The sequence below is a fragment of the Nuphar pumila genome, chromosome 8 (assembly GCF_984573655.1).
Source record: "Nuphar pumila chromosome 8, dmNupPumi1.hap1.1, whole genome shotgun sequence".
Classification (NCBI taxonomy): Eukaryota; Viridiplantae; Streptophyta; class Magnoliopsida; order Nymphaeales; family Nymphaeaceae; genus Nuphar; species Nuphar pumila.
Window position 1 is genome coordinate 27,247,725 of NC_143256.1, and position 25,382 is coordinate 27,273,106.

The window sequence follows — 25,382 nt, forward strand, 5'->3', positions numbered from 1 at the left end:
TAACATGTGGCAACTCAATGGTTCCTCTCAGATATTCATCACGAACATAATGACAATCCATGTCAATGTGTTTGGTTCGCTCATGGAAGGTATGGTTGCTTGCAATATAAATTGCACTTTTTTTATCACAGTAAATCTTCGAAGGTTTTAAAATTATTATCCCCATATCTTTGAGAAAACCTCTTAGCCATACAAGGTCCATAGTTATCGTAGCCATCGCACGATATTCAGCTTCTACTGAAAATAGAGATACTTTTTGCTGTTTATTGCATTTCCACAAAATTAAAAAGTCACCTAAAAATACACAAAAACCGGTAGTTGAGACTATCATTAAGATTTCCTCCCCAATCGACATTAGTATAAGCATGTAAATTTATTGATGAAGATAAGGATAAGAAAACTCCCTTAGTTATAGTATACTTGACATATCTGACAATTCTTAATACAACACTCATGTGCACAGTGGTCGGAGCATGTTGAAATTGGCTGATAGAGTGAACTGCATGAGTTATATTTGGCCGAGTGATAGATAAGTAAGTAAGAGACTAGTATTTTCGAGCAGAGTCCCATCTTCCAACCTCAATTTAGCATTAATCACTTCAGGGGTTTCTATCTTGTCGTCTGAAATACCAGACTTAATACAAATATCAGCAACAAGTTTTATTTGAGAAAGAATGTACCCTCTGGGAGAGTACACAATTTCAATGCCTAAGAAATATCTTAAAAGGCCTAAGTGAGACATCAAAAATTTCTTTTAAAATATTCTTAATATCACTAACTCCCTACTTGTCACTTCCGGTGATTATTATATCATCTACATAAAGTAGAAGAATAACAACTTTAAAGCCTATACTTTTGACAAAAAGAGCAGAGTCAATTTAGCAAGAATGAAAACCCAGAGTCATTATGTTACTAAATTTATGATGCCAAGCTTTAGGGTCTTGTTTAAGACCATACAACGTTTTTTTAAGTTTAAGAATTTTGCCTTTTTCAATACAAAACCCCAACGGACTATCCATATAAACCTCATCATTTAATTCACCATTGAGAAAAATATTTTTAACATCTAATTGGTATATAGGCCAATTTTGAATAGATATAATGGCTATAAGTGTCCTAACCATAGTCATTTTAGCTACTGGTGCAAAGGTTTCTTTGTCATTCTAGCTACTGGGGCAAAGGTTTCTTTATAGTCAATTTCATATTCTTGAGAGTATTCTTTGCCCACTAACCTAGCTTTATATCTTTCTAAAGTCTCATTACTCTTGGTTTTAAATTTAAAAACTCATCTACATCTTATAGATTTCTTCCCTGTGGGTAATGAAGTTATTTTCTATGTTTTAGCCTTTTCATAGGCTTTAAGTTCTATATTCATTGCTTCAATTCATTGTGAAAGATTTTTGGCTTCATTATAATATGATGGTTCATGATAGGAATATAAAGCTATTAGACATGCTCTATAATTTGATGTCAATGTGTCATAAGATACAAACCTACTTGGTTGGTTGGAGACACAATTGGATTTTCAAAGTGAGGTTTCTTCTAAAGATAAATTTTGTGAATATTTTTTAAAAGCATTTAGAGGATTCTTTTGCTCACGCCAGGTATATATTTGTATGGGTTTATCAACAATATCATCATTTCTTATAGGTGATTCCGCATTCTCATCATTTGAATGCACATTATTATCACCATTTTAATTATCATTCAAGGTATTATCACCATTATCATTTAAAGAATCATAACAAGAAGTCAACTTTTCTTGTGGCAAGAGGTCAAATAGAATAGCATAATCCACTTTCATTTTCCAAAAAGGTTACATATTTAGAGACATATAGTTTGTTACTCTTAGGGTCAAAACATCTATATCCTTTTTGGTTTTCTTCCTAACCCATGAATACACATTTAATGGCTTTTGGAGACAATTTATTTCTTTTATGTAAGAGTACAAAACACTTAAAAAAAATTTTGCAACTGCTTGAAATTGGGTGTTCTTTTAAATAAATTTTCATAATGAAATACACTTTAAGGATGATGAGGCCGTTCTATTTATCAAATACATTGATGTTAGAGTGGCCTCGACCTAAAATCTTTTTGGAATATCTTTAGAAATAAGTAGTGTCCTACTGGTTTGTATAATATGCCTATGTTTTCTTTTGGCTAATCCATTTTGTTGAGGAGTTCTAGGATATGACTTTTGGTGACAAATCTCATTTTGTTCTAAATAATTTTAAAACTCATTTGATAGGTATTCACCGCCCGAATCAAATCTAAGAATAAAAATGCTGCTATGAAATTGATTTTTGACAATCATATTCAATTTTTTAAAGAAAGAGAACACATCGGATTTGAAGTTAAGGAAATAGATCCATACATATCTAGTGAAATAATCGATAAAAGTAACATAATATGAATATCCTCCTTTTGATTTGATGAGAGAAGGTCCCCAAACATCCGAATGCACTAATTCAAAAGGTCTCTTAGTGACAAAAGTTCTATTAGGAAAAAAATCGATTTTATCTTTTCAAAGATACAATCTTTGCAAATTAAATCTTTTTCATTACAAAATTTTTTCTCAAAAGGAAAAAGATACATCTTTGAGAAGCTTGGATGTCAAAATCTTTTATGCCAAGTTTCAATATCTTTTTTTTGGGCATAATTACAAAAAGAATTTAGAGGAAAATTTAGATAATTCATGAAGTAGAGATCTCCCCTCCTACATCTCAGACTGAAGATCTTGCACAGAGCAACCCTTGGATGAGAAGGAAATTTCACATCCATGATCAGAAATTTGATAAACAAAAAAGAGACTTAAATTTAGTTGTGAAACAACCCTAACTTTTGGTACACAAATTTTGAAAAGAATCTAAGGTTCCAATACTTTAAATTTTCAAAGATGTTCCATCGGCAGTGAAAATATAAGTAGTTTTTGAGTTAGTGCATAAATTGGATAGACTATTCTCACAAGGCCTCATATGAAAAGAGGCTCCTGAATCAAGGATCCAAGAAGACATATTTGGAGGAGAAGATGAGGCTATCGCGGCACCCGATGTAGACGGAGATTTGAGTAATTATTGAAGTGTCTCCGATATTTGAGCAAGTGAAAAAGAGTCTCTTTCCTTGGTTCATTCTTCTTTGGCGTGGATTCTTCAACATAAGCTACCTTATTCTTTGGAGAATCATTCAACTTGGGGCAATTAGGCCTTATGTACTCCGGTTCATGACAATGATGACAGATAGCTTTTTTATAGTTACCATTATTGCTATTTTGCCTCCCAAAGTGTGGAGGCTTGTAAGATTTCACATGATTGTCGAGTTCAAAAACGACCAATACTTCATCTCCTCACTTAATTATACAAAGATAAGTTTCTTCTTGGCATATTTCAACAATGGCTTCTTCCTGAGGAAGAGATTTAGATCAATGGAAGAGAGAAGATTTTACTTGTTCAAATTTGAGCCTAAGCCTGTGCAAAAATTGAAAAAAGTGCTCTTTTTTCATTTATTCTCTTCTTAACTCAACATCCTCACTAGCAACCCATTTGGGTTCAAGAAGGGATAACTCGTCCCATAGAGGATAAAGAGTACTAAAGTAGTCACGGACAGTCATGTCTTCTTGTTTGATGGTACATATTTTTTCTTAAAGAAAAAAATGCCTTGCAAGGTCTTTTTGGGTATATGTACCCTTTGTGAAAAGCTATGCCTCCTTAGTTTTGTGGAACTTAACAATGTTGGCACATGTTTTGAGCTCAACATTGTTCATGAACCATACAAAAATGTTTGCATGTTTACTTTCCCAATCCTCTACCTTGGATTAATGATCTTCAATGACTTTAATTCGAGCATCTCCTTCCAATGCTTTTTCTTGATTTGCTTTCAACTTAGTGAGTTTTAGTTGAGGTTTTAGAATAGAGCCTATCATGTATCCCCAAAGCTTCTTGCCTTTGAGGTTATTTTTCATAGTAGATGCCCACATCATGTAGTTGGAACCATGTAATTTGAAGGAGAGATCTATCTTTTGTTCATTCTCCATTTTGGCTTAATAGAAGAAGAAAAAGAAAATATGGAAGATCACAAAAGAGCTCCTCCACGTTGAGTTCCACAAACATCATCAACCCACAAACACTTTGAATGGTATCTATCAATCACAATATGACCACTTTCCCAAAGGACCAAGAGCATTACGACTCTGATACCATATAATGAAGTATGCAGAATTGTTAGAGTAAAGTGCAAAAACACATATAAGTCCAATAGTGGACAAGGGCACGAAGGCACAACAAGCACAAAAGAATACAAGTCCACTATGGGACAATACAAAGAGCCAACAAGTGAAGACCCCTATTTGTACACAACAACAACAAAGGAGGGAGACCCAACGAAGACCATAGAGTCCCCATTGGTCTCCCTCAAGTACATGAAATAAAAAAAGAAAAAGAAAAAATAAGAAAAGGAAAATACTGTTTTAATAAACAGTGTTTATATACTTGTGAAAAGACAGAAATGCCCTTATAGGGCATTTAACTATTACAAGACAAAAATAAATAAAAAAATAAAAAATATAAATATATATATATATATATATATATATATATATATATATATATATATATATATATATATTAACAGTTGACATGGGTACAACTGCTTTTGTGAACTCGTCTTTCAGAGTGAGTTAAATCTCCTTCTAAGCAAGTTTATGCATTTATGTGGAGCACCATGCCATTATGGTTTGATAGCTTGATACTAATAATTTCTCTCCAATAGTCAACAATAGAAGCTACAGATGGATTTGAGTCATAATCTGAAACACATTCAGCTAGAAAAAGTCAGATGGTTCTTTACCAATTCTAGGAGGGCAAGTTGCTTAAAGGCCAGGTTTAGGCTCAGGTTGAATGCAGATTGAGCTCAATAGTTGGACTTTTTGACTTGTTGAGGGTGCTTGCTACAGCTGATCTTAATACATTTGTATGTCATAGTCACCAATATCAGTCTTGCAACAATACTGGTAAGCTTTTTCTTTATGAAAATTTAATAAGTGATTTTTCCTTGGAAAAATTTTGAGATAAAAGGATTTTTGACTATTCTGTTGATAAAATTACAACATTTTTGCTATGTTTATTTTGATGTATTACATTATTGGTGATATATTGAATATTTTGTCAATTTTGCCAAGGCACTTTTAACAACTGCTAATTGAAAATATCACTGCATTTAATATCGTATGTGCATGCATTTGTGTCTCTCTCTCACACAGATATATATATTATATGTGTAGAGAGATGTTTTATATCCAACGTTCACCCTAGCCTAAATCTTTCAGTTCATTCCACACCCATCAGTGAATATGCAACCATAGACATTAATAATAACTGTTATGCCCATCTTATGCTTTGATCTTAACATAATCACATGCCTTCTCCCATTAAACTAGAAACTCTTATATTTTCACTATATAGTACTTTCTTTCTTTTCTAATTCCACATCCATCAGTGAATATGCAACCATAGACATTAATAATAACTGTTATGCCTATCTTATGCTTTGATCTTAACATAATCACATGCCTTCTCCCATTAAACTAGAAACTCTTATATTTTCACTATATAGTACTTTCTTTCTTTTCTAATTCTCATTATTCTTTTCTTCGTGTTTGAGATCAATTGGAATAATTGTTTCTATGAGTAAAGACGTTATAGCACAGGTTTGAAATTTATCTTTGACTTTCAACGTGCATAGGCAATTACTGAAAAAGGTGGATTATTTCTTGAAGCTCCAGTCTCAGGCAGCAAAAAACCAGCTGAAGATGGCCAGTTGATAATTCTTGCTGCTGGAGAGAAGGTTTGTGATTGTGACAATTTTGGTAGATACTGCTTTTCTATATCAGCTGTCTGATCCATGCTATGTACATGCATATAATGGGTATTAAAATCACTTTTAAAGATTTTAAGATGTTGAGACACCTTTTAGGACTTCCTTGATTGGTTCATTACTCAATGATCTTGGTGGAGTTAACTGAACATCTATAAACAATTCAACAGTTAAAAATTTTGTAGCATGGTTGTTTTGGTAAATTTTGTCCTTGGAGGTTAACAACAAACGTTTGTGCATACACATGCACACACACACACACACACACACACACACAGAGAGAGAGAGAGAGAGAGAGAGAGAGAGAGAGAGAGAGAGAGAGAGAGAGAGAGAGAGAGAGAGAGAGAGAGGAGCATGAGATATTGATAACACAAACCAGTAATCACTTGATTGCAGTGAATATAATTGATCAACTCAATCATGTTCTGGACATCAAGCACATTTATTCTATTATATGTTAATTTAGGGCTTCTTTTATGTACGTGATAGTAGCAATGTCGACACAATGCTTTTGCAGTTCCTAATGCAATATTCTCTTTGTTGCAATTGCAGGCATTGTATGACAAAGCTTTTTCTGCTTTTGAAGTTATGGGGAAGAAGTCATTCTTTTTGGGACAAGTCGGAAATGCTGCAAAAATGAAACTAGTTATCAATATGATAATGGGCAGGTAGAACCTTTTCATCAATGATCCATTACTGATTTTGGAAATGCATGTTCCAGATTTCCATAATGAAACAGTTTGTGCTATATCTTGTCCAAGTGCTACCATAGTGTCAGACAAGCTGCACCAAGGCATCCTTAGGAAATCAAGTTCTACACAAAGTATGTCTAGCATACCATTTGTGCAGTATATATTATAAATTAAAAAAGACACCCTGGTATTTTTCAAGGAAAAACACTGCAATGTAAATTTCCAAATTACTAGAGATAAGGGAATTGTTGACTCTTGCATGCCTATATATATATATATATATATATATATATATATATATATATATATATATATATATATATATATATATATATATATATATATATATATATATATATATATATATATATATATATATATATATATATATATATATGGGTTAATGTTTGCTACCCTCATGGACTAGGAACCCCCTAGTGAAAAACAGTAAAATTTTTAGTTTTATTTTTATGCTTTTTGTACATTGACCTAGATGTGATTTACATGTCTAGGTTAGTAGAAATCAGTGCTTGGATCAAGTTATTCCAACGTATAAGATTTTGCAAGGTTAAAAAATCAATGACCCACAATGTACCAAATTTTCAACCCTCAAAATCTTATATTTACGATGCAAAAATACTATAGAAGAGTCAATTCCTACTATTTTGACCATGATGAACACATCCATGGGATTAAATTTGGTCAAACCAACCTCTCATTATGAGTTCCAAGTAGGGGTTCTTTTACCCATAAGGGTATATATATATAATGTTAATCTTTGGTGCTATTGAAGGCAAGAAATTATTGAGGTGGAAATCATACGTTCAAGTTTTATTAACTCAATCTGACCAAATAGATGTGTTCAACATGTTTTGTTTGCCAAGGGTCAAAGCTTTGATCGTGTTATTTCAATCTGAAAATATGACTTTTAAGTTGTGAAATTTTGGTTCATTGTGGACCATTGATTTTTGAAGCCCTTGAAAAACCTGCTTACTTATCAAATTCACATGATTCAAACATCATTTTCTACTAAACAAACCTTGTAGATCACATTCATAACGTCCTATCTACAAAAAAATCTAAAAAATATTAAAAGGTGATTTATACTTGAGCTCCATAGATTCAATAGCACCAAATATATATATATATATATATATATATATATATATATATATATATATATATATATATATATTACAAACCAGGTGTGGCCACTCTCTCAAGCAGTCCAGTTCATATAAATTGGGCCACCAAGTTCTCTCTCTCTCTCTATTACATTGTTTCCTTTGCTTGGATTAGATTTCCATCCATTTTGTTGTCTGGCATTTTTAGCTGGATGTGTTGTTTTGAAGGGGCACATTTTGGTGCCAACCACTCATCTAGACTCCTTTCATTCCCCTCATCAGCGATATGAGAGAGAGAGAGAGAGAGAGAGAGAGAGAGAGAGAGAGAGAGAGAGAGAGAGAGAGAGAGAGAGATCCAAAACATTTTACAGTGTTTTATGTTGGTTAAAAAGTTATATAGGTAGTTAAAAGTGCTAGATTTGACTCAACATTAAAATATAGCAAATTTGCAATTTAATAGAAATTACAATTTGAAAAAGGAACAACTTTTGACTTAATTTACAAGTAGTGCAAAACTTGAAACCCCACATTCCTTTTCGCCAATAAACAAGTCTATCATGCTGGTATCATGGTGTATTTTGTTTGCCAAATAATAGTGATGCAATTAACTTATCTTTGTAATGAGATCAAGAAGTCTCTACACCTCAAACAAGAGGCAAATACAAACCCACAAAAGGGGTACAAGCACAATAGCTACCAAGAAGTCTCCACACACCTCAAACAAGAGGCAAATACAAACCCATAAAAGGGGCACAAGCACAATAACCACTTGGAGGTTTAGAGGAACACACAACAAAAAAATATAATATTTGTTGAATGGTAAATGCACACAAAATGCATTACTTTACACGGGCTTCAAGGCCCATGTATATAGACAAAGGAGGGAGTGAGAGACTCCCAAATATGGCTGTTGGGCGTTCCCCAACAACTATAAAAATGTTATATTGTTAAGGATAAAAATGCCTTTGACAATATAACAAATGATAAAAAATAAAGAAAATAAAAAACCCCTAATGGTCGATACCTATTATAATGGTCAAAAGACCAAAATACCCCCAAAGGCTAAAACATATTACAATCACAATATATATATATATATATATATATATATATATATATATATATATATATATATATATATATATATAAAATAAAAACCCATATTCTAACAACCCCCCTCAAACTCACGGAATTACAATCAAGAGTTTGCCAAGAAGAAAGTAGAATCTGGGAGATGGCGGCGCCTTAGTAAAGAAGTCCGCCAGTTGGTACTCAGATGGCACATATGGTAACGTGATGGTCTTCTTCAGGAATTCTTCATGTAGATAATGACAATCCATGTCGATATGCTTTTTTTGCTCTTAAAATGTATGATTGCTTGTAATAAAGACGATGCTCTTGTTATGACAACATAATCTTGAGGGTTCAGTTATGAAAACTCTCAAATCGTTGAGTAACTGTCGCAATCACACAAATTCAGAAGTCGTAGTAGCCATGAGACAATATTCGGCTTCTGTAGAGGATAGAGACTCTTTTTGTTGTTATTTGCACCTCTATGATATCAAGGAATCACTTAAAAAAATACAAAAATCAGTGGTTAAGCGACGATCATTTACATCTCCTCCCCAATCCGAGTTAGTATATGCAATAACATCTCATGGGGACGAACATGACAAAGATAGGCCATGATTAATGGTATTTTTAACATATCTAACTATCCTCGTTACAACACACATGTGCTGTAGTAGGAGAATTTTGTAATTGACTACCAATATGAATCGAGGTTGTAAGTATCGTATCATTACCCGTATCGGTTGGGCCCATAGTAACAATCTATCGTATCGTAAACATATCGTAAATTTTTAATAAAAAAATCTAAAAAAATCTAAAAAAATCTAAAAAAATCAAGAAAAATAAAAAAAAAATAACAAAAATTCTAAAAAAACATATTACATGAAACAATGATGAATTTCACAAAATACAACCATAAAATCACATATGAAACATTTATGTTTCTATGAGCTGCATAAGACATCATCAAACATCAACTAATATAGAATCATAGATAATATTGCATGCATATCTCACAAGAACAATACAAAATATCAAATATCTTGTAATTAAGAACATGCCACAAGACTCCCTACTTTCATATTACATAAACAAAACCAAACTAAGTTTATGAACAATTAAGTGTTAAATAACCAAGTTTTTTAATAAAACATCAATAATCATAATCATTTTTCTAGCCTACACAGCCTGCAGTGGTTCACATCTCACCTCTAGCACATCTCAAAAGTGATTTATATATCTTTGCAAAATTTCAGTTAATATGCAATACACACACGGTTTCCAAACATGTTCACAATGCATATTCAAAACACACAAAATGAATGCACATTAAGCTAAGTACATACACGTGCGAATACAATGCTTGCAAAACACACCATTCATGATCAATTCCATGCATAATCAACCAAACATGCATATGATCACGGTCATGCAAATATCAAATAAATTTCAGATTTATACGTATGATTTGCACCATTGAAAGCTAATTAAATCAGGATCAGGTTTATGTATCATCTCAAAAGAATATATATATCAATCTTAAACATGTACATGATCAACTTCATGTTCTCAAACAACTATGCACAAATTTTCTACCAAGCCAGCAACAGGGGCTAATCCATGTATATTATCAAAATCATATACATGGGTCGACTAATGCTGAAAAATATATATTAACATTATGCCGGCTGATCCATGTACATGATCATAATCATATACATAGTCAGCCTGACTATAAGAAACCATGTACCAACTTGCTCGTTGATCCATGTACATGTTTACAAACATGTACATGGGTCGGTTAGACCTCAATAAAACATGTACTATACCCTGCTGGCTGATCTATGTACATGTCCACAAACATGTACATGGGTTCAGACCAAATGCGCACATGGACCAGCCTGCTGGCTGATCCATGTACATGTTCACAACATGTACATGGGTCAGCCAAACCTATATACACTCATGGACAACCTGATCCATGTACGTTGTGAAAATTATGTACATGGGTCGGCCAGACCTGTGTACACAACTACAAATGTTGGTTTGCATATTTATATATGCAAGACTCAATAAAACCTGAACATAAACATCTGCACATACATGAGCGTCACGACAGATCTGATCCAAAATAAACGTATGATTTGGCAAAGCTAAACCGAAATAAATAAACATGTGTTTCGGCAGGTCTGAACAAAAAACATGTACATGCTGTTCGGCAGATTTGATCCAGAACAACATATATACATGCTGTTCAGCAGATCTGATACATAACAGCCTATCAGCAGATCAAATCTAATACAACATATCGGCAGATCAGAACCAATACAGCATATCGACAGATCGGATGAGAATAAAGATATTCAGATAGACGTATATGTAATTCAACAAATTTGAAATAGGAAAATATTTTCAGATGCATGTATATGCGAAGCAAACAAATCTAAAACAACAAAACATATTCAGCTGTATGCATGTGAAACTCGACAACCTGAATCAACTAAATACAATCAGGTTTTCAAATACATATATAACTCGACAAATTTGATTAGAATAGGTATGTTCCAATGCATGAGCATGAGACTCAACAAAATTTGAATATGAACATGCAACACGTTAAGTCTAAAACACACCCATATATGTCCAGCTTTATAGAAATCCACCATCTATATACATATATATTTAACTTGCGAGAGCAAGAAAGCTCTACAAACCTGAATATATATATATATATATATATATATATATATATTCCTGCTATTTTTATCAATTTAAATAAATATATGATTTAAGAAAAAATATATTTTTTGATTTTAAAAATCATGAAAAAATACACGATATTACATCCCTACCCCTTTAAAAGAATTTCGTCCACGAAATTAAAACATTCCGAGAAGGAAGACATTGAGCCATGGAAGACATTGTGGATCTGAGAAAACTGAGGAAGAAGCGCCATACGGTAAGCTGACTCGCCAATGCGCTCGTGAATTTCAAAAGGTTGAACGAACCGAGGACTCAACTTTCCCTTCTTCCCAAACCTGAACACACTCTTCGTAGGCTATATCCGGACAAACACGTGATCGCCCATGGCAAAACTAAGCTCCCTATGCCGCTGGTCAGCGTAGCTCTTCTGCAAGCTCTGTGCTGCAACCAAACGATGCCGAATCAACCGCACATGGTCCGAGTAGTCCTGGATAGCCTCTGGAGATTCTACTGCTCTCACTCCAACCTCATTTCCATACATCAGAGATCTGCATGATCTACCATATAGAGTTTCGTACGAGGCCATGCCAATACTGGCATGATAGTTGCTCTTGTACGAAAACTCTGCAAGCTTCACATGCCTATCTCAATTCCCTGCCCAATCTAGCACAAACGCTCTAAGCATGTCCTCAAGTATCTGCCTGTCAGTCTACGAGTGAAAAACCGTGCTGAACTTCAACGTGATACCTAGGGCCTTCTGCAACTGATGCCAGAAATGAAACGTGAAACGAGGGTCTCGGTCTGACACGATCGAACGTGGTACTTCGCAAAGTCTGTCTATCTCATCCACATATAAATCTGCAAGACTCTCCTAGCTCTAACTCACCCTGATAGATAGAAAATGGTCACTCTTCATCAATCGGTCCATAATCACCCAGATGGCATTGTGTTGACGACGGGTCCTCAGCAAACCTACAATGAAGTCCATCGATATGTCGTCCTACTTTCACTCGGTGATGTCCAAAGGCTGAAGTGGTCCACTAGGTCTCTGATGCTCGATCTTCACCTGCCAGCAGGTGAGACATCTGCGATATCATGTTTCATCCTGTTCTACCAAGGTCCTCTAGAGATCCTTGAACATCTTGTTAGAACCAGAATGGACAAAATACTTCGACCTGTGGGCCTCACTTATAAGCTCCTCCCGCAGTCATAGTGACAAAAGTTAAAAATGGCAAAATCTTGGTAGGCAAAAAACTTGGGAGATTTTGAAAATTTTCATAAATCTTGCATTTTTTCTGCAAAATCTCGAGAATAAAAAATAAATTAAAAATCTAAAAAAATATTTTTTATAAGAAAATATAAATAAAACACATTTAAAAATAAAAATCTCAGGGGTTTTCATAATAAACATTTTTTAAAAATATAAATATCGTGATATTTGTCATAGTTTGAAAATCTTGCGAGAAATTACAGTTTTAAACTTTCAGGGAATTTCTCGCTATATATCGACGATATTTTTATAAATATCGTGATATTTGTCACAGAGCCCGCAGTACCTTCGGAACCCACCATCATTCTCCAAACATAATAATCCCATTCTCCTCACGATGAAATTGCGCTCTTGGCTTCTGGGCAATCACGCATAACCCCTCGAAGTCCGGATCAATCGACTGAAGCTCCTCGATACGGTTTATAATCTCAGGTCGTGCCTTCATCCCCACACAAAGGATGCGTCCGGCTTCGTGTGCAAACAACTGCCACTTGACGAACTCAAGCAAGTCCCAATTGTGACCAATCAAGCTGGCTGTCGTGACTGATGTTTTCCTGCTAAGCGTGTCTACCACTACATTCGCCTTACCAGGGTGGTAGGCGATGATGAACTCATAGTCCTTGAGGAATTCTAGCCACCTACGCTGCCTCAAATTCATATCCCGTTGCGTGAAAATGTACTTGAGGCTCTTTTGGTCAGACAGAACTTTGAACTGCTTTTCATACAAGTAGTTGCGTCGGATCTTCAACGTGAAGACGACAACCGTTAACTCCGAGTCATGCGTGAGACAGTTCTTCTCGTGCACTTTCAGTTGTCGAGAAGCATACACGATGACCTTCCCGTGCTGCATCAAGACATAACTCAGTCCGGTACCCGAAGCATCACTGTATACTACGAACCCTCCTGTCACAAGAGACAAAGACAACACTGGGACTAAGGTCAACCTCCTCTTTAGCTACTGAAAGCTCTTTTCACATCGAGGTGACCAAGCAACCTTCACCCCCTTTTGCAAAAGCCGAGTCATTAGAGCAACAATACGCGAGAAGTCCTGTATGAATCGGCGGTAGTAGCTCATCAATCCCAAGAAACTCCTGATTTAAGACACTGTCTTCGGATGCTCTCAATACAACACTGCCTCTACCTTGGCTGGATCCACCTCAATGCCCTTCTCTGAAATCACGTGACCGAAGAATCACCCCGTCGAGCCAAAATTCACACTTAGAGAACTTAGCATATAACTTATGTTCCCTGAGTGTCTGCAACACGATCCACAAGTGCTCTCGGTGCTCCTCCACGCTCTCATAATATATCTGGATGTCATCAATAACACTATGACAAACTGATCCAACCACAACTTGAAGACTTGATTCATCAAGTCCATAAACGTTGCAAGGGCATTGGTGAGTCCAAAAGACATTACCAAGAACTCGTAGTGCCTGTATCTGGACCTGAACGCAGTCTTCGGGATATCCTTTGCCCTGATCCGCAACTGATGGTACCCTGAACGAAGATCGATCTTAAAGAACACCTTTGCCGTACGCAACTGGTCAAAAAAATCATCAATCCTGGGTAAAGGGTACTTCTTCATGGTAATCTGCGGTAGTCTATACCGAGTCTTATGGATCCATCATTTTTCTTGACAAACGAAACTGGTGCATCCAAAGGTGACACACTCGACCTGATGAAACCCTTGTCAAGAAGTTCCTACAGTTGCTTCTTCAGCTCAACAAGCTCTGTAGGTGCCATGCGATAAGACGTGTGCGATACTGGTGCCGTGCCAGGCACCAACTCAATCTCCCTGTGAGGTGGCAAACCCGACAAGTCTTCTGGAAAGACATCTGAAAACTCGCAGACCACGTCCAATTTCTCCAAGGGTGTCTCCTTACTGTCCATGGCTGACACACTGACCAAGAACACCATATAACCTTGTGGTACTTCGAGATTTTCATAACCGAGATAATCTTCACTTCACTCACATGCCTAGTTGCCTGAAACACCAGCATACACAAGTCGGGGCGCTCCAACATAACTTTATTTCTCCTACACTTAAGAGTCGTATTATGTCTGGACAATCGGTCCATACCCAAAATGACGTCGTAGAAAAGTCATGTTTGGTATGACCAGAACGACATACAAGTCATGCCCCTCGATAACAACTCGAACTGTAGGAAGGTACTTCCCACATCGAGTAGACACGCCCATCGGAGACATTGCGTCAAGAGTCTTCTCTAGGCTAGACGATACGAGATCAAGTAGTCCAATAAAAAACGAAGATATAAACGAATGGGTTGCTCCCAAATCAAACATAGCACGAGCAAGATGGTCAGCGACTATGAAAATACCTTCGATCAGGTCGGCCTGTGAAACTCGATAACCTAAAATTAACTAAATACAATCAAGTTTTCGAATACATATATAACTCGACAAATCTGATTCGAATAGGTATATTCCAATGCATGAGCATGAGACTCAACAAAATCTAAATATGAACATGCAACTCGTTAAGTCTAAAACACACGCACATATGTCCAGCTTTATAGAAATCCACCATCCTCATATTTATCTATATATACATATATATTCAGTTTGTGTGAGCATAAAAACTTACAAAAATTGACATGCATATATATATATATATTCATTATACTGAAATCGACAAAACTGAATATATAAATATATATATTCATATATATATATATATATACTCAGTATGCATAAGCAGGGAAAATTGTTAACCTATATTATATGCATATTCAGTTTCAAATCAAGAAAATCGACATATATGAAATCAAAATCATGCGTATTTTCAAGATTTGATACCCAAGGGAAATCAACAAACACAAAGAAATAAACATATATATATATATATATTTATATATATATAAAATCATCATTTTATATATAAATGTATATATCCTTCCGAATCAGATTTTCCTTTTCCCTCTAATACTTATACATAAATCGGTTTATACGTATTCCTGGCCCGTAAGAATTTAGAGAGAAACCCGTACCTTGATTCGTAGCATGGAAAAACTCGGAAAAATTGATGGATGCCTTAGAAAAAAAACTATTTTTCTTTTCTTTTTTTCTTTCTCTACTCGATTTTCATGATTTTTGCTTCTCACCTCTCTCTCTCTCTCCCTTGAATACGAATTCTAGAGAAAGGGAGAGACAACCCCTTTTTATATTTGTTTTATTATTATATTATATTTTTTTATTTGACTATTTCTAGATAGGGGTGACGTCCTCTCTAGAGTCTCTTAGTTAGGTAGAGTTCTACTTCACGTAGAACTCTACTCTTATCTACCTTCTAGATATTTTAAATAAATAAATTTATTTTAATTATTTTATTAATTATTCATTTTAATATTTCAAAGCATATTCCAGAGGGTGTCGGCCCCCTCTGAAAATTTCTATGGGGTAGAGTTCTACCCCAGGTGGAATTCTATCTCATCCTATTTAAATTTAAAGGTTGATTTTAAAGTTTTAAAATAGCCATGGATGGGTTTCAGATCCAGATTTGGATCCAAGATCCAAATCCATATGGATCCTACTTGGACCAGATCCTAGTCGATTTGAATCCTGAACTGGGTCCAGATCCATATTAACTTTGATCAAACGGAGCAGATCCTGCCTCATCCAATCCAAAAAAAAATGTCAAAATAGAAGTCGGTCATTTTTGAAAAATGCATTTTTCGGGAGAATCATAATCCGATTTCGGAAAAACAGGTTGCCAATGCGATCAGTATTTCGAGGCGGATCTAGCGGTGGACATACCTGACTTTGGTCTCCAAATTTCGCCTGAATTTAACCTGAATTTTACTCAATTTTAGCTTGAATTTAAAGGTTGAAAACCAAAAATTTCTCAAATTATAATTATCTCAACTAGGTCTTGTCAGTGGGCTCTGGGCCATGCCCCGACCCAGTTGACGTTACCTATAAAATAATATATTTTCCCATGATTTTATTAATTTAAATAAATATAGCATTTAAAAAAAATATATTTTTCGATTTTAAAAATCATGAAAAAATACACGATATTACACTTGTTGACTTGTGCATTTTAAACGTAGGGAAGTATGTAAATGCATTATTTAAATAATATGCTACAATATGAAGAGGTTGATGAAGTTGCCCAATCCACGTTTGATCAATGATGTTCCATATAGGTATGTAAATTTTTTTTTCCTTCAAATTATCTCTAATGGCATCTTTTGCCTTATCCATGACCTCATAGAAATAACCCATAGCTGGTCTGTCTTCCTTGTCAACCAATTGAAGAACCTTCACCAAAGGTATAATTATTCTCAACAACTTTACACATGAATCCCATAATTCACTTTTGAATACAATATCTACAATTTCACTAGGCTTTCTTTTCTGTACAAGGGGATATGCATGAAAACAATGTTTTTTAGTGCAGCTCTATTCTTTACTAGACTTTCTACTCTAAAAAAATTCGTAGCAAATCTAGTAACTGTACTACGAATCAACTCAACACCACTAGTGTACTTTCTCATTAGGCTGAAAACCCGTGCATGATTGTGAATAAATTTAGTAATTTTTTGGCAGCATTCAACTGTTTGCTTCGCCTCATCCATGCTGTTGATGTCCTCAAGCATGAGGTCTATGTAATGGGCAGCACATTGGATAAAAAAGAATGACCCAAAATTTTCTGCCAATTATTTATATGCTATCCTATAATTTGTTGTATTATCGATAATAAGTTGCACAATATTTTGAGGTTCAACCTCTTGCACAACTTGATAAAAAACTCTGAGCAATACATTTGTTGTCTTGGGCGTATTAGACATATCAATTGACTTTAAAAATATAGTTTCTTTGGGGCAATAGGCAAGGAAATTTATTAAGGTCCTTGACTTTCTGTTTGTCCACCCATCTGCTATAATGCTACAACCCAGTTTCTCTCTATGACTACCTCATTTCATCACAATATGCCTTTACTTCTTTCACATTAGCATCTAAAACTTTTTCTCTCAAAGCATGATATGAAGACATTTTATATCTATGCCCGATATTGGTTATGGTATCTGCCATAACCTGAAAATGAAAGAAATTTTTCGCATTGAAGGGAATGTAGACATCATAGAACCATCTCCGAACCATGACATCCGCTTGCTCGACTAAATGTTGATGAGTTATAGCAATACGGAATTTGCAATAGTTGCATTTGATTTTTAATCTGTTTTCACTCATTACTTGAGTGCTTCATTGCCATGTTGGATCCTCTGATGCCCATCTTATCCAAAAAAACTCATTAAGAAGCAAATAATAAGGATTTTTTACCTTAACCTACTTTCTTTGAGTGAAAAAGTGGTGGAAATGCACTCTTGAGAAAATCGCAAAAGCCCTCTCCTCGAGAGAAATGCAGATCCTTAAGAGGGTGTGTGGGTTCCGTTCTAACAACCTTTAGAGAAATGCAGAAGTCGGCCCATAAGAGGCCTTTAAAACCCAAAACTTAAAAATTGAGTTTTGAGTCCTTTTTAAGTGCGTTAGACCCATATCGTATGATACGCCTTGTATCGTACAATACAACATGATACAAGGGTGTATTGTATGATGCACCTGATATGGATACGATGCACACTTGTATCACGATACAAGTGTGCATCGTATCGCAAAACCCAAAAGTAACGATACGTATCGGACCGTATTATATGATATAATATGATACTTACAACATTGGTATGAATAGCATGAGTAATATCAGGACGGGTAATAGAAAGGTAGGTTAGGGCGCTAATTATTTGGCGATATGGAGTTGGGTCTTTCAGAGGTTCTCCATCATCTTTCTTCATCTTTACATTGATGACCTCTGGCGTATCAACTATCTTTTTATCAGTAAGTCCTGACCTTTCAATTATCTCTATTACATATTTAGTTTGGGACAAAAAATTTTCACGAGAGGAGTAAGCAACTTCAATTACAAGAAAATATAAAAAAACCAAGATCTGTTATATCGAAGTAGTTTTTGAGAATATCTTTGATATGACTAACTCCATATTTATCACTTTCTGTGATAATCATATCGCCCACATAGAGGAGTAAGGTGACTATACCTGCATTAGAAGACTTAACAAAGAATGCAATATCAGTATAACAAGATTTAAATCCTAGTTGAACCATCACACTGCTAAAACGATCATACCAAGCCTTATGGGCTTGCTTTATGCCATACAAAGCTTTTCGTATACGAAAAACTATCCCATGTGCCAAACCTAATAACCCAAGAGGAGACTCCATATAGACTTCTTCATTAAGGGTTCCATTAAGAAAAACAATTTTAATATCCATTTGAAAAATAGGTCATTTTCTAATAGATGCTATAACGATAAGAGTTCTAATTGTGATTATCCTAGCTACTAGGGTAAATGTTTCTTTATAATCTATTCCATATTGTTAACTAAATCCTTTAGCCATTAGCCTAGCTTTGTATCTTTCTAGTGTTTCATCACTTTTTGTTTTGATTTTTATACACTCATCTGCACCCTCTGGTTTTTTTTCGTATAGGTAGAGATTGAATCTCCTAGGTTTTAGCCTTTTCTAAAGCTTCTAATTCATTATTCATGGCTTCAATCCATTTATGATGATTTTTGGCTTCCCTATAGGAGGATGGTTTGACATAGGAGTGAATGACCATGATACAAACTCTATAGTTGAGTTTAAATTATGATACAAACCTACTAGGTGCTTGGGATATTCTCGTAGATCTTCTAACACTAGATTGATCTATGTCTTACTTTGGGAATGCCTTTCTAATGCACATGGTGGAATGTCTTGAGTACGATGAGAATAAGTTTATATTTGCTTGTGAGGTTCAACAATAGGAATGTTACTTTCATGAGTGTCATTATTGCCACTCTTATGCATATCATGAATATCATTTTTCACATAATCATCAACAATATCATGCTCAACAACATTATCATGCACTAAATCGAAAAAAAGAGTAATCACATGGTTTTTTAGACTCAAGTTTTTCAAAACCATTTTCCTTTTCAAGAAAAGTTACATTTCTTGAAACATAAAGTTGTCATTTTCAATATCATAACACCTAGATCCTTTTTGGTTTTTGGCATAGCCTAAGAAAACACAATGAATGACTTTGGCGAAAAGCTTATCATTTTTGTTAGAAAGGACAAAACATTTCCAACCAAAGATTCTAATCTTTTAAAATCGAAAGGGATTTTAAACATTTTTTCAATAGGAGAAATATTTCTAAGAATAGTAGAGGGCATTCTATTAATTAAAATAGACTTTAGTAAGAGCGGCTTCTGCCTAAAATCTTTTACAAACATTTTTAGAAATTAGAAGTCCTAGTAGTTTCAACAATGTGCCGATGCTTTCTTTCGGCTAACCCATTTTGTTGTGAGGTGTAGGGGCAAGATATTTAATGAATAATCCCTTGTTGATCAAGGTAATTTTTAAAATCATTTGATAAAAAATCTCTTTCGGAATCAGATCTAAATTTTTAATGAAAATTTTAAATTGATTTTAGAATGACCCACCTTCCACTACTTTCATCTCTTTTCGTAGTCGGAAATGACTCTTTGCCGTTTTCATTATTGGTAAGCACAAGCTTTGGTTATTTCTCGGATCCGTCCACCAAGCCCCATAGACCATTTTTCCAAATTTTGTGTTTTACTATGGATGCCCACATCACATAGTTTGTGCCATTGAATCTCACGGGCACGGTGGCAATCACTTTTTGTTCATCCTCCATAGATACAAGAAGTGAAAGAGAGAAAAAGATAGAAGTAGAGAGGGAAAATAAGATAACAAAACTGGAGTTCTTTTAGGCACCATGAGTCCACAATCTCACGTCCACACAAACAAGCTTTACCACGATCAAATTTGTGATGGCTCTGATACCATGTAATGAGATCAAGAAGTCTTCTCACACCCAAACAAAAGGCGAATACAACCCACAAAAAGGGCACAAGCACAATAACCACCAAGAAGCCTTCATACACCTCAAACAAAAGACAAATACAAACCCACAAAAGCGGCTCAAGCACAATAGCCATTTAGGGGCTTAGAGGAACACACAACACATAAAAATATAATATTTATTGAATGGTAAATGCACACAAAATGCATTACTTTACAAGGGGCTCAAGCCTATATTTATAGACAACGGAAGGAGTGAGAGGCTCCCAAATATGGCTGTTGGGGAGGGGGCTCTCCAACAGTTAGAAATCTAGCTGTTGGGAGCTCCCAACAGCTATAAAAATGTTATATTGTCAAGGACAAAAATACCCTTGACAATATAACAAAGAAAAAAACAAAGAAAATAAAAAACCCCCTAATAGGCGATACCTATTACAGTGGTCAAAAGACCAAAATACCCTTGTAGGGTAAAACCTGTTACAGTCACAATATATATATATATATATATATATATATATATATATATATATATATATATATATATATAATAAAAACCCATATTCTAACAATCATAAGTTGTATACAAAACGGGCACTCTTCCTCAACACACCCCGCACCTGTCCTCCCCACCAACCCCTTTTCTCCCTTCACCACACCTATACAGGTGTGCAAGAACACATAAAATTTACTACCATGATGGTGTTCTATTGTTTATTAAACTTGTGCTACCAATCAGGTTTAACATGGATTAATGTAAATTCCACCAAGTTAAGATCTAAGTAGTTTTTCCCCCTCTTTTGCAGTATGATGAATGCATTCACAGAAGGACTCGTTCTAGCTGACAGAAGTGGACTGAACCAACAAACTTTGCTGGACATTTTGGTAAGTGTCTACGAGCTGTGTATATATATATATATATATATAGTAGTGCTACAGTGCTCCAGGAATACTTACTCCCACGTACTAGAAATCATGGTTCTAAGTTGTATCTTCTCAATTAAACCTTATGAATATACTCAACATAGTTTATTTGATAGGAATCATGCTTTGGATCATGTTTCTTGGACATAAAAATAGTTTTTTTAAGTCATGAAATTTTGATACATTGTGAGTTGTTGATTTTTAAAGGTCTTAAAAAACATAGTGTATGCTATAATCACATGATCCAAAACTTGTTTTCTACTAAATAATGCTTATAGATCATATCTATAGGGTCTGATCAACAAAAAAAGTTCAAAGAAATTTGAAAATCTAAAGCTTCTATGTGGTGGGAGTAGGTACTCCGGGTGCACCCTATCATCCAATATATATATGAATTGGGATTTGATGACACATTGTTTTGACTCAATTGATGTCATAGATGTGTTCAGCATGCTCAATTTAGTGGGAATCAATACTTAGAATGTGATTTCAACAAAAAACATGTTTTTCTGAGTTAAGAAAATTTTGACGTATTTACAGCCATTGCTTTTTTTAATCGGTGGAAAAACCTGCTCTAGTGTTGGAATTTGGTGATTCAAATGCCGATCCATGCTAAATGGAGCAAGTGTTCAGATTTATCTATAGAAATGATTGTAGCAAATAAATAAATATATTACACACACACACACATAGAGAGAGAGAGAGAGAGAGAGAGAGAGAGAGAGAGAGAGAGAGAGAGAGAGAGAGAGAGAGAGAGTATGGGGTAGCTGCGTAACCCCTACTGTGTGAATGATTAATGGGCGTGTGTTGTGTGCCGTCCATCATGGGCGAAAGCTCGATCCAGCAATATCGCATGAGTGAAGAAGGGCAATGCTGCTTGTACAGCTCTTTCATCGAGTGTGCGATCGTGACATCGAAAATCAATGCAAGTTCGGGTGTTGCTACAAGGACGATGGATTCAAGATCACTGCAGTTCCTTTTTGGGTGGATGTAGGATGGACGACCGCCTATAGGTGGTAGCCTGGTAGGGTAGGGTGGGTGGTACCGCTTTGCGGCCATTATTAAGCTAAAGCTCAAAGATGATAAGGAATAACATGCGAATGAAACGGTGGATAAGCCCACTGGGAGGGGATCCAGGAAGGGCCAGACGCAGTAGAGCGACAACCTAGGAGCGAATTCCCCACCGGCAAGGGGGACAAGAAGAGTCGACCATCTCGAGGCACCACTTTTTTAGCTCAGCACGTTTTTGAGCCTCATGGAGCCACTCTGCTGTTGGATTAGATATTACATCATGCCTGAGAGTTGCCTATGAGAACTAGGGATATGGTGAAAAATGAAAAGCAAGAATGGCCCACCAGTAATAGGTGACAAGATGGGAGCAGACATAAGGAAGATCAGATAAAGCTTGAGGCTGATTCACAGGTAGCAGTTAAGTGCATTCTAGAGACATTTTCCTGTCCTTGGAACGCCAAAATCCATGGAGTAAATAGGAGCCTCGCGCTGGAGAATTACTTGAGAATGATAAATAGCGCTTATCTGTATCTTGGTTCCTGACTTTAAGAGTGAAAGGTTGAAATGATAGGAAATATGGGTATGAAAAATCTTAAAAACCCGTGGGTTCCCAATTTTGAAGGAATTCCTGCCAAGATGACGGTTCCATTCTTGGATAGCTGCGATGAATCTGGATTGCCTCCTTTCCTCATTTTGACCCTCCATGGATCACATACGGTATTCTGGTCCCTCCCAAAAGGGAAAATTGGGAACAAGAATCAAAGGATTAGGTTCAAAGGAGAAATTTCCAAAAGGTGAAGGTATGTTAGTCCATCCCTGGAAGTCGTACCCGCTGATTAAGAAGTGAGTGTTCTGCCGATTGACATAAATGCTGAACGAAAAAAGCTGTGACTTTCTCACTGCGAGTGTAGCCTACCCTTGTTCTACAATGAGTGGAGCCTACGCGGAGCGAGCTTTTGCGCTTGTCTTCGATTGGTGTAAGAATTGATTGGAAGCTTTCTTCGCAACAAACCTGACCTTCCAACGGTTCCTTCAGTAGCTATTATCCCCCAGCTCCCTAACCTAATGCGGCACCGGGTTCCAATTCGCTGGTGAATCGATTTTTGCAGTTCTTGTTTGCTGAAGGAAGCCTTTCATAAGTCACAAGAATTGCTCAAGGTTGGAGGTTGTTCTATAATCCACCTTCGTTCGTTAGAATAGATAGGCAAATGACTTTTTGATCGTAACTCGGGGTGGAGCCTACAACTTCTGCTATGATGCCTACAATTGACTTCTGCGAAGCGGGGGAGTGACGGAGGACAGCTCATGTAGAAGAAGAATCGTCACTCACAGTTACAACTTGCTCCACACAGACTACACATGTGGAGGCTTGCTCCACGTAGGCTGCATTCATATTGGAGAAAGAGTAGGCTACACTAGCAGGAAGGCTACACTTGCTATAGGCTACACTCACTGCTAGGCTTTGTGCTTGGTCAAAAAAAGTTTCTTAGGAAAAGGTGGGAAAACCTGCTTTGGAAGTTTCCTGTCTTTCAGAATTTCCGTCTTGTTGGGCTTCAGAGGGGGTGTCTTTTGGACCAAGATCAAACCAAACCAATTGACAACAATGCTTTCTAGATGGAATCAAATCAATCAAGAAAGCATTTCAAAGAATCCAACCACACCAGAATGGATGGTACAAAGTTGTATTGGTATGATGAAACTCTTGAAATATACATCAAAACCTTCCTTTCACGTTCGCTCGAACAACTATCATTTCCCTCTGGCTCCTTACCCGCCCATTCTTTATGTCAGAAGAAGGATCAAAATAGGGAGAACATGCCTAGCTGGAGTGGACTTCATTCATTCCTTAGCTGCGTCGGAGAATTTTGTTTCTGTAGAAGTTCTTGTTGCCAATCATTACAAGTCGTATATAGTCTTTTTTTAATGCTTTTGCCTTAGCCTTAGCCTTAATAAGCTAGCCATGTGCCATTATGTTGGCACTGGATAAAGTAGCAGATACAAAAGCATGGGGCCATAGTGCGATCAAGTGTGGATTTTCAACAATTGGTTGCAGCCGTCCGGTCGCTCGATCTACTTGCCGATCAAATTCTGGCCGCCTACCGGAATTTTCCCCGATGCTCCCAGTTTCGATCATCATCATCCTGAGCAGAGGATCGATTTGGAGCACTCTCCATCGAGAGAATTGACGTGAAGGTCTCCCCTCATCCGGCTCTCTGTAGGGGAATCCCTACTCGCTGCTTTCACTTTCCACCCGATTCACCGCCTACGTGCCCTTGACGCCCAATCATTTCGAAGAACACTTGCCCCCCCCCCCCCGTCTTACTGTGGCTGGTGGCACGGAGTAAGCTGAGGCTTCTTCCTCGAGCCTCGAGTACTGTCATGATCGCGCACTCGACGAAAGATCTTTACAAGCGACATTTCCCTTCTTCACTCACGCGATATTGCTGGATCGGGCTTTCGCCCATTGTCCAAGATTCTCCACTGCTGCTTCCCGTGGGAGTCTGGGCCGCGTCTCAGTCCAATTGTGGCTTATCATCCGAAAAGACCAGCTAAGCATCATTCAAGTTTCTTCTGTTGGAACGAATACCACAATTACATGCGGGAAGGCGGTAGGTCGGTAGTGTTAGTTTTGGATCATGGATCTGACCCGCACCACATTCCAAGGATCCATCTTGGGATGCGTGGGCGGTGGCATGTTTGTAATTTATTTTTATTTCTTGTGTAATGTCATACCCTGTACAACACTTATAAATAATAAGTAAAAGAGGGAAAACCCTATTGCCGCCGACTTCTCTCTTCTATCTCCTCTCT

The 25,382-nt window shown here is 36.3% G+C and overlaps 1 protein-coding gene across 1 annotated transcript in view; it reads left to right on the top strand.

Moving 5' to 3' along the window:
* Positions 1–25,382, top strand: part of GLYR1 (glyoxylate reductase 1) — a 56,587-nt gene that overhangs the window by 23,348 nt on the left and 7,857 nt on the right. Inside the window, exons 4-6 of the mRNA XM_090016119.1 lie at positions 5,737–5,838; positions 6,421–6,536; positions 21,443–21,521. Coding sequence (XP_089872245.1) covers positions 5,737–5,838; positions 6,421–6,536; positions 21,443–21,521 — 297 coding nt within the window. The remainder of the gene's footprint in view (positions 1–5,736; positions 5,839–6,420; positions 6,537–21,442; positions 21,522–25,382) is intronic.